The sequence below is a fragment of the Danio rerio genome, chromosome 5 (assembly GCF_052040795.2).
Source record: "Danio rerio strain M-AB ecotype USA chromosome 5, GRCz13ab, whole genome shotgun sequence".
Lineage (NCBI taxonomy): Eukaryota > Metazoa > Chordata > Actinopteri > Cypriniformes > Danionidae > Danio > Danio rerio.
Genome location: NC_141025.1, coordinates 68,100,001 through 68,110,700, shown reverse-complemented (window position 1 = coordinate 68,110,700; position 10,700 = coordinate 68,100,001). Strand labels below are relative to the sequence as shown.

Sequence of the window (10,700 nt, the reverse complement as noted above, 5' to 3'; positions counted from 1 at the left end):
AAAACCGGAACAGGTGTGTGCGAGGTGCATTACATATTTTGTAGTTCTTTTGGTGGCAGAATTGTAGTTTTCTAGCGATCTGTATGGACTAGCTTGCTGGTGACTGTGACAAAATCTTTACCTATGATTCCCACCCGTAACATACAGCACTTTTAAGTCTTTTATTTATTTATTTATTTTAAGACCCTGCATAAACCCTGAAGATAAATCACCCAAGACAAGAAGTCAGTGTTATCTCAGGTTTTATTCAGCAAAGCATGTGCCTACAATATCTTACAAACAGAACGAAAACAGAGGGATTGTCCTCATTCAAACAGGTCAGCAGGTAGAACATTTACAATCATGCATCATGACGAGTCAAAGGGCTCGCGACGCCTCTCGCCGACACGAGGAAACACCGCGAAATCAGACAAAAATAAAAAGAGGACCTTCTACCACTTACAAATACACTTCACTCGAATGCTACGAGCCCAAAGGAAGGACAAGGGGAAAAGATCAATATGATCTGAGCATCAGGCAGCATCCTTGGAATTCGTCATCGTTTTCCATTGTCCTCCAGCAACACTGAAAGGCCAACTTTAATGATCACAGAAATTATGCATTAGCTGCAGTTATGAAGAATGCTTTTACTTTCAGAAAGGTTCCTTCTGCAGTCACAATGGTTTGATCTCATCTCACCAATCCAAAACTCAACTAGACGTGAGCAAATGTAGTTGGACTAAACTACAAAAAAAGAGCAGAGAAGCACAAATGGATCAGTCAAGCAAACAAACAAACACCTCAAATGCAACGTATTGCTTTTGAAAGAGGTTTCAAAACAGGCTGCTTGACATGGAAGCTCATTTCCACCAGAGAATATATATATATATATATATATATATATATATATAGTGTGACTTTTGAAAATTTGATTTTTATATCAAAATAAAATAAAATAGTTAGTATTTAAAGAAAGAAAAGAAAAAATAATAAAAATAACTGATTATGAGATTAATTTATAAATTTAAGGAATGCACAATTGTTAAAGTGAAACTGAAAATTTTTAATTTGCATGTACATGTTTCTTATTTTCAACTGTGACGTATACATGTAAAACATACTGGATTTATTTATTTAAATTACAAAATTCCAATACGGAACTCACAATTTCAAATGTATAATTTTCATCAGAGATAAACACGATAGCGGAAAAAAGCGTGGAAAGTAACAAACTTAATGGATGTAAAAACTGATTATGAGATAATACTGAGGAATGCACAATTGTTAAAGTGAAACTGGAAAACGTAAACTTGCATGTTCAAGTTTATTATTTTCAGTGGTGATGTACACATGTGTAAAGTTATGGATTTTTTTTATGAATTACAATACACAACTCATAATTTCAAATAGATAAATTGTATCTGAGGGTTGTGAAAAAAACAGGACATTTAAAAGATGTAAATTCGGTATTAAAATTCTGGATTATAATTGCTAACTGCGCAAAAAACAAACTTGAACCGCAAGATGTAAACTCGCAATTACGTTTATAATTTGAAATAGAAAAAAACTATTTTTTTTTATTGATTTTAAAGTAGAAACTTGCAATTATAAGGTAAAAGTTCAAATTTCAAGATATAAATGTGCTATTATTTTGTGTATAGTTTGAAAAACAGAAAAACGCATTATTATTTATATAGTTGGATGTCCAAAAACAAATCACAACTGTAAAAATAAACGTATAATATGAGAAAAAAAACTTTGTAAAAACGTCTGAAGTTCAAATAAAAAAAAAATGGCCAAAAATAGTCAAGAGAAAAGTTTGAAAGCTGCAAATCAGATGTAAGTTTCTTATTTTGCAATTGTAATTGTAAAAAACTAAATAAAAAAGATTGAATTGAGTAAAAGTCACACTTATAGTATATTTTTATACCTATATTTTTTATTCCTTGGCAACATGGGAACCAGCTTCAACATGTCGCTCAATGCAAAAATGTTATATTTTCCACCTTTAAATATTTCAAAACCTCTTATAGATAATGGATCTGATCAATAAACTGATCTGAGGTGTACTTTCCTAATCATCAGCAAAATAAAGCAACTGAATCGCACTCTTTCACAGCCATTACTGCAGATTTGACTCTGAGACTGACATAAAATACCCAAGCGGATGCATTTATTCTATTCAAAATGCATAAAGCCGGTTGAAGCGAAGACGAAAGACATAAGAGACAATGTGATGAGCATGGGTGAGACAGTGCAAAGGCACATTAGTGGTTGGACGCTTGTTTGTTATGGGCTTTAAGACAGGGGGGAAATGAAGAAAAGTGGGAGAGCTGATGAATTGTGACCGATGCAGTTAATTAAACAAGGCATGACGGGAAAACGGGTTACTCGTAAGTGGAAAAGGACTAAAACTAAAAAGGAGCATGAACTAGACAGGATGGAGAGGAAGTAATGTATTTCATGCATAAATAGAGTAAATGTCGCATGATTTGAAGATATTAACGAGACAGTTCACCCAAAAATGTAAATGAACTTATCATTAGGTGCTTTCTGCGTTTCCTTCTTCTTTTGAATTCAAAAGAAGACATTTCGAAGAATGCTGTAGACGTAGTATTTTGTCCATACTATAGAAGTCAATCAGTTTCAGCAAGCAGCATTTTTCAAGATATCTCGTTTTTGTAAAGAATAAAAAAAAAAAAATCTTCATTTTTGGGTGAACTACCCCTTTAAAATAGAGAAAAAGAAGAAGAGTGGGAGAGCTGATGAATTGTGACTGATGTGGTATCAGACAGCTGTAATTAAGCAAGGCATGATGGAAAAATTTGTTATATGTTAAACTGTGTAAGTGGAAAAGGACAAAAATTCAACGCAACACTAAATAGGAGCATGAACTACACAAGATGGAGAGGAAGAAATGCGTTTCATGCATGAATACAGGATATGACGCATGATAAGACATTAAAGGGATAGTTCACCCGAAAAATGTAAATGAACACATCATTAAGTGCTTTCTGAGTTTCTTTCTTCTTTTAAATGCAAAAGAAGATATTTCGTAGAATGCTGTAGACGTCTATAGTATTTTTTCTATGCAGAAGTCAATGAGTTTAAGCAAGCAGCATTTTTAAAAATATCTCCTTTTGTGCAGAAATATCTTGATTTTGGGTGAACTATCCCTTTAAAATAAAGAAAGGCAAAATGAAAGGTCAAATATTGCACAAAAAAGAGGCATTACGGATCAAATTAGGCATGAATGGAAATAAAGAAAAGGCAGGAAATAATGGATGGTTGATAAATGAATAAAGTAAAAACAAAACTAGGTAATGTGATGACAAAAAAAAAATAAAAATAAAATATCTACAATAATGATGTTCATCGTTTAAACTTCAAAATGTTAAATGTATAAGAGAACGATGCTGCATCGCTGCTGTTAATTTGCCTGTTTTTTACAAATACATTCATTTAAAGTGTCCACAAACAGACATGGACATACAGTAAATGAGACATGAAGCCCAAGGCCATGAATCCACATATTTCAACAAGCAAACCCATCAATCCAACAGAGAGGCATTTCATCTCCACTTACAAACACCGTGGCGTTTCTCATTTTTATTCCCATCTATCCGACTTTCACCCAGGCATTTATTTAGATGTTCACAGATAGGGTCGTGAAGATAAAAGAACACATCATACTGATGTCTACTGTCATCTCTGAAGGAAATCACCCCAAGATCCTGACCGGCAGCGTGATTATGGTAGAAGATCCACGCATCCTCAAAAAGAAAAGCCAATGCAGAATCTGCAATGGACACGCATACGAAAGGGTCGGTTAAGACAAAAGACATGAGAGGAATGACAAGGCAAAGGTCGCCTCCAAAGAAATCAAAGGTCATAGGAAATAGGATCGATATTTGTGAGAACACAAAGAGCGAAAGGATCAAAGGAACGGAGGTGATGTTCCCCCATCTGAACATCTCTAGTCAATCGCTCGCCGTCCTCTTGAGATACTGGATATACTGAACATTTACAGGATGGCACAGGGTGCAGGGGGAAGCTCAGGCAGACTGCTTCTGTACTCGAGTCCTTTATGATTATTTACACAGTAGATACAGGCACTTAAAAGTCTTTGGTTGGAGTGACCCAACATTGCAGAAATTCATTCACAGAGCATTTTTTGTGTGTTTTGTTTTTTGCACCCTTCTCCTGGGTTCAGTAGGCAACATGTAGTATTCTCACTTCCCTTTCCGATATGCTTCAGGTGTTCACCTCTGACCCCGTTTATCCTGCTGACAAGGCCACCTGTGGGAAAATAACAGGCACTTTTAGTATCCAACCAGGGTGTATGCCTGATGTGAGCTCTTATGTAACTGAAGCAGCAACCAGACGGCTTTTCAGCCAGGCTTTAAATAGTAGATTATTCACACAGATCACCTCAGTCGCACCTTTTCTTGACAGAAATCGGGGTTGTTCTGTCGAACTTTGCCAGGTCTGCCCTTGATGACTGCATAGCAGAACATCGTGATGACCATCACGAACAGGAAGTAGCTGGTGTGCATAAGGTGCAGGTTAATGAGTGATCGATCGTCCTATCAAAGAAAAAGGAGTGCACTTTCAATTCTGGTATATCAGAATATATGGCAATCCAATCTTCTCATTTCAAATACACATCTACAAGATTCCTGTACAAATTATAACTGTTTAGGGTATATTAATGATATATTTTAATCAGTCTAAATAATCATCAATTCATTGACTATAATCTGATTAGGTTGATACTATAAAAGTATATAACATTTTGTACTGGCATATCAGAGGAGAGAAAAAACTGCACAAATAAAAATGTAAACATAAATATTAATTCATTCTCCCACATTCTTTCTGCTTATTCCTTACTTTATTAGGACTAACCACTGTTCCAGTATAAGTATCTGTGTTGCCTTTAAAGGCACTGAATATTAATTATTAAAATAAATTAAAGTAAGTTTTGAAAAAGGCTCCAGCATATAGATAGGGAAAAAAATAGCTGCAAGCAGCAATTAAGTGGCCAAGTACAACAAAGAATGTAATAAAAAAAATGCAAAAACAAAAATAACTAAATAATAATGTAATAATTTTAATAGAACAAAACATTTATTATTCAGCAGGGCTGGGCAATAATTCAATGTCATTTTCTTTTTTTTTGTGATATGCTTTTTAAGGACATTTCTAAGATTTCCTCCAAAATTATAGGATCTGACCATGAATGATGATCAGCTGTCAGAATTTTGCACAGTATGCCTGATACTATTTTTATTTCTGCTAAAATAAAAGCAGTGTTTAATTTTTTTGAAAAACATTTTAAGGTCAATATTATTAGCCCCTTTAAGATATGTTTTTTTCAATGGTCTACAGAACAAACCATAGTTGTACAATAAATTGCCTAATTACCGTAACCTGCCTAGTTAACCTAATTAACCTGGTTAAGCCTTTAAATGTCACTTTAAGCTGAATACTAGTGTCTTGAAAAATATCTAGTAAAATATCATCATGGCAAAGATCAAAGAAATCAGTTATTAGAAATGAGTTATTAAAACTATTATGTTTAGAAATGTGTTGGAAAAAATCTCTCCATTAAACAGAAATCGGGGGAAAAAAATAAACGGGGTTTAATATTCTGACTTTAACTGTGTGCTCAGACTGCTTCCAATGCTCCCGTTTCCTTATGGACGCTAAACGCTAGGGTACATTTGAATTTTGATTGCACCATGCACGCACGCTCATCGATGGGGTTCTCCACTGCATGTGCACTTTTGTCGGTGAAGCTACAAACAGCAATTGAAATGTATACGCAATAAAGGTGCTTCATTACGCAGTGTGTTCATTTCCATGTAAGCCTATTCAGTGGTCAATCACATACATTTCTGTTGAGCGCAAGAATACAAAGGCCAAACAGCATTGTTTAAGAGTCCACTCAACATTGTTTGAAAAGCAAGCAGGAAATGCTGCTACTGTATCTCAATTTTTTTTCATTATCGATTGAAGGAACTGAAGTCTGTAGTCATACTTTAAGAGTTAGAAAATGAGGTACCATAAAATGTTAAAGCCAAATTGTATCTGAAACATCAGCACAAGAGCAAAAGAGAAGTCCATGCATAATGTTTTTTTTTTTTTTTTGCTTAGTCTTCATTCTTTCATGTAACTCACTTTTTTATCCTGGCTGAAGAAGTCTTTTTGTTATTTCAGTCTAAGAATAATCAGGCTATTTTATAGTTTTAAGTTAAAGAAAATGTGAAAAACAAGTTTTTAATAGTTTATTTCACATTCTTGTTTGTATGGATGCTAAATACAAATAGTGTACTAGTTTAATTTTAAAAACATTGTTTTATAGGCAGAGGTTTCATGGACTGGGACAATAATTTAAGACTTTGTATAGGTGTAACGGGAGTTCCAGCTAGTTTTTCTGAAGCTGTTAAATATTATATTGATATCGGAATCAGGGCACTGACCAAAATTAAGACATATATAAATTATATAAATTTTGGCTCGAAATAAGCTTCAAAATAAGTCAAAGTGACTTGAATCATGTTTACATTAATTAGCACTGTGATTTATCACTTGTCATTAATAATACCTGATAGACACATACAATTTGGTGCTATAATATTAAAACTTTGCAGAAATATACTGAGACTGAGAATGGTCTCAGTTTGACATCAAGCTTTGATGTGGTAAACAAAAGTGGTTTAATCTATTAACACAAAATTCAAAACCTTTAGCATCAAGGAATCCATCTAAACCGGTATCATGGCAATCAAAAGCTATTACCATTTAAAAATGTATATTACAATTTTGACCACAAGATGGCGCTAACCTCTAACTTTATTTACAGAAATGTTAAATAAAAGATTTTTATGACAATATTTAAAATGACCAATAGAGAAAAAAGGACATCCTTTGACAGTTTGACTAGCCGTTTTACATATCTCGTGGCCACTAGGTGGCACAGTGCAGGTAACTCCAGGTATCTCATGGCGGTTACAAAACACACCAACAAGAAGTTGAAGAATGAATAAATGTAAACTAAACCCACACAAGTTTTTGTCTGCACTATGCTAGTGTGCTGTTGCTGTTTTCAGGAGATTATATATAGTGTTTAAAGGTTGCTAGGGTGTTCTGTCTTCAATACATTACTACTGTGCATCAACAAGAGCTTTTTTTTAATCACCATCAGATGCCGAAACACTCACATCTGGAACGATGACAGTGAGTTTGGGATTGAGCGTGTGATACACCTTCCCAATGGCACCTTTGTAACACCAGAACGGGTTGTACTCCTGCGTGTACTTGGTGTCCGAGTCTCGTGCTGTGGTGAAAATCTTGTACCAGGACGTGGCATTGCTGTAGGTCTCTGGGACACAGTGAGGCGGTTGCCTGAAGAGGATTTGCAAAACAAGGCATACAATTAATCATTCTAGATGAGGGAAACTTAAGTAATTATCCTAAACTAGCTTCAGTTGTGCATATACTAACATTTTTTCTGAATTAAAAAAAGAGAGTCTAGTTTATTCATCACATTTTAGTGAGCCAGCTTTAAAACATGCTTATTTACACTGTTGGCCAAATTTTATATACTATTACTTACTGCAAAATCATTTACTATAACAACTGTTATATACTCCAAAACGCTCTGTAGAATACCACATACATTCTTTACAGTTCACTACTGTAATATACACTGCATCGTGGGTCATTTTGAAGCTTTTACAGTAACTTACTGCATACTAGGAATTTGCGGTATTCCACCGTTTTGTTCCGTTTTGTGTGTATTTATTTTCCTCATCCTCCTCTCTCTGCTTCTCATTCCACTCTTAAGGCTGATTTATACTTCTGCGTCAAACGGCGGCGTATGCTACGGCGCTGACGCATAGCCCTTCGCCGTGGCCGTCGGCGTCGCTGACGTGCACCTCTCAAAAAATGTAACTACACGTCGCAATGACGCGTAGCGCAAGCTCTGTGATTGGTCGGCTTGGTAGCGGTGACGAGTCTGGGCGGGACCGAGAGCCGCGCGAATGGTGCGAGCCTGATGGAGCGATTGTTTACAAATGTGGAGTCCCATGAAGGAGCTCCGGATGGAAAGTTTTGTTTTGAGTTTACCTCATGGTTAAAGTTGTTGCACGTCCGCCGGTTCCTGCCTCAAAATGAGCGAGTTTGAGCCACTTGTACATCCAGGAAGTGTTCAGGAAAAGCAAAACAACAGCGAAGAAACTCGACACAGAGGAACATTAACACCTCACTGCCAACTAGTGTTTCGGAAGTGTTAATGCAGACCAACAGAGACAGCATGCAAAAGTATAAATGCACAGCTATGGGTGTTGTATGTGCCGTGGGTTACTCCGGTCACTTGACGCAGAACTATAAACCAGGCTTTAGGTTTCTTATTGGTTCAGTTAAGTGTCAATCATCATGACTGTGCCAGTTCCGCCAATGTCCTCCGGACAAGCAGTGAGGATTTAAAGCTCAGACAAATCAATGTGTCGTGCGGCTCTGCCTCGGCGTACCTTTGTGCCTCCAAACTTTTGTGTTTTTGGCATGCTTAGGCTGTTTGGTAATTTATTATCTCAGTTTAATTGTGATAATTCGAGTTTACTTGTTAAACTTTGTTGGCTTTCAGTAAATGCTTTGATAGTTGTTGTGTGATTCTAAACTAAGTCTTATGATGTTCTTGTTAAATTCTTGTTAATTTTAGTTTAGCTTGTTTCTGTTAGATTAGTGCTTTGTCATCTTGTCTCAAGTTTAGATCGGCTGTCGTGTACACTAAAGATATCAGGTTTCATTTTCATTATTTATTTTTGTTGCCTAGTTTAGACAGTAGACTTGAGGATTGTGTTGTTTAGTTAATTTCTTTGATTTGGCTTACACTCAATGTTTTTGTTTAAAGAGAATATTGTAAATGTTTATTTCTTTTTTCCCAATATTACCGTTACATCTTTTGTTTAAACCAGGGGCGTCCAAAGTCGTTCCTGGAAGTTTCTAGTATAGTAAGAGCTTGATTAGCTGGTTCGGGTATGTTTGATTAGGGTTGGAGCTAAACTCTTCAGGACACTGGTCCTCCAGGACCGAGTGTGGACACCCCTGGTTTAAACCATTGAGTAGGGGCGTACTCACACTATGTACAGTTGCCTTGAACAGGGCTGAAGCACGCTTGTGGGGGACCCCTGTCTCCCTCGACGGCCCGCACTCACATCGCATTCGGGCCTGAGCACGCTTACGTCATCGATGATGCAATGTTCAGTTTAAGAAGCGCTCTCGCTCAGCACAGTGGAGATTTCATTAGTTATATCGTTTAAGTCGTTTGATATGCAGTGATACGCAGTCAAATACTTCGCCGAACAGATCAGCCACTTTTGATGCTCAAATAATATTAAAGTCCTTGTGCTGCAGGTATTAGGAGGTTTGCTAAAGGTGCAGCTGTCATTCAGTGAGGGGTTTTGCGTCTTTAATAATCTACGACAGTTTGTGTTCATTGAACAGTAAGAATGATTAATAGATCCATATAAAACAGCCCTTTAAAAGTCATGTCTCATCTTCAGTTTTGGGCTAAGGTGCCCCAGCCCAAGTGATCCACGCTCTGGCACACCTCTTCCAACCGAGCCAGGTCCAGCCAATTGAACCGCGCCTGAGCCCGATTCAGAGCACTCACACTTCTCAAATGATCTGGGAAATGGACACTCGTATAGCATAGTGAAAGTACGCACTAAAAAGCTTAAATTCTGAATTGATTCCTGCCTCATCATCGTTCTGTCGCACACATTACATTTGTTACAGCATCCCTTTTAAACATCATAAACGCATAACACTACTGTGTTAAGTAATCAAGTACTGCTATTGTAGTTAAAGACAAAAGCAGACAGTTAATGAAAAAATGTGTCACTTGTTTGGAATTTATTAAAATTCAATAGTAGATATTAAAAATAAAGGTTTTGTAGTGCTAGTGTAAAATGTAAATAAAATAAAAGTACTGTAAAAAGTGTCATCCTATACACAATTAAAATGTGGCAAAGGGCATTTAACCATAACAAGAAGTTGTGGTAAGACCATTTTACTGTAAAACAAAATTGCAGTAGGGACCTGCTATGTAAAACACATTTACAGGTAAGTTAATATTTAATATTACTAACCGTCAAAAAATGTACCATGATTTACCACCGTGACAACACTAGTCTGTACAGAAACTTACACTGTGACTGGGAAGACATTACTGGCTGCTGTGACGGTCATACAGGTGCTGAAGACCATCTGCTCACAGCGGCCATGCAGAACACACTCATCCGAGTTCCAGGCTACCGGCAGTGTGAAAGTGATGTTCATCTCTTCATGGGCCTCTCTGCCTTTAATGACACAAACACACACCCACACACAGTCAGCATGTTCTGCTAAACAAAGGGAGCTTAGATGTGCCTGCAAGTGATATCTAGAAGGTATTCAGCTCCGGCCTCTCTCCCACTGTTATCCCTTGGTGGACAATAGACCATTGTTATAATTGGACTACGTTCAAAAACGTAGAAAAAAAAATATCACAACAGTGGTGTTTCTCTCAGATCTGTAGAGCTGAAACTTCCTTAGAGGGTTAATTTTATTCAGAATTTTACACAATTTCATTATTCAACTGCTGCAGTCAAACAGCCTTTTGGTTGGAAAATATGTTGTACACCATCAGTCAATAGTCTGAAGGGTATTGTTTT

The 10,700-nt window shown here is 36.5% G+C and overlaps 1 protein-coding gene across 3 annotated transcripts in view; it reads right to left on the bottom strand.

Moving 5' to 3' along the window:
- Nucleotides 1-225: 225 nt before the first annotated feature.
- Nucleotides 226-10,700, bottom strand: part of tmem248 (transmembrane protein 248) — a 24,356-nt gene continuing 13,881 nt past the window's right edge. Inside the window, exons 4-7 of one of the 3 annotated variants that reach the window (XM_087251863.1) lie at nucleotides 10,196-10,346; nucleotides 7,206-7,389; nucleotides 4,411-4,565; nucleotides 226-4,278 (exon numbers count right to left, since the gene is read on the bottom strand). In XM_087251863.1, the coding sequence (XP_087107989.1) occupies nucleotides 4,242-4,278; nucleotides 4,411-4,565; nucleotides 7,206-7,389; nucleotides 10,196-10,346 (527 nt within the window). In that variant the 3' untranslated portion in view covers nucleotides 226-4,241. 3 annotated transcript variants of the gene reach the window in all.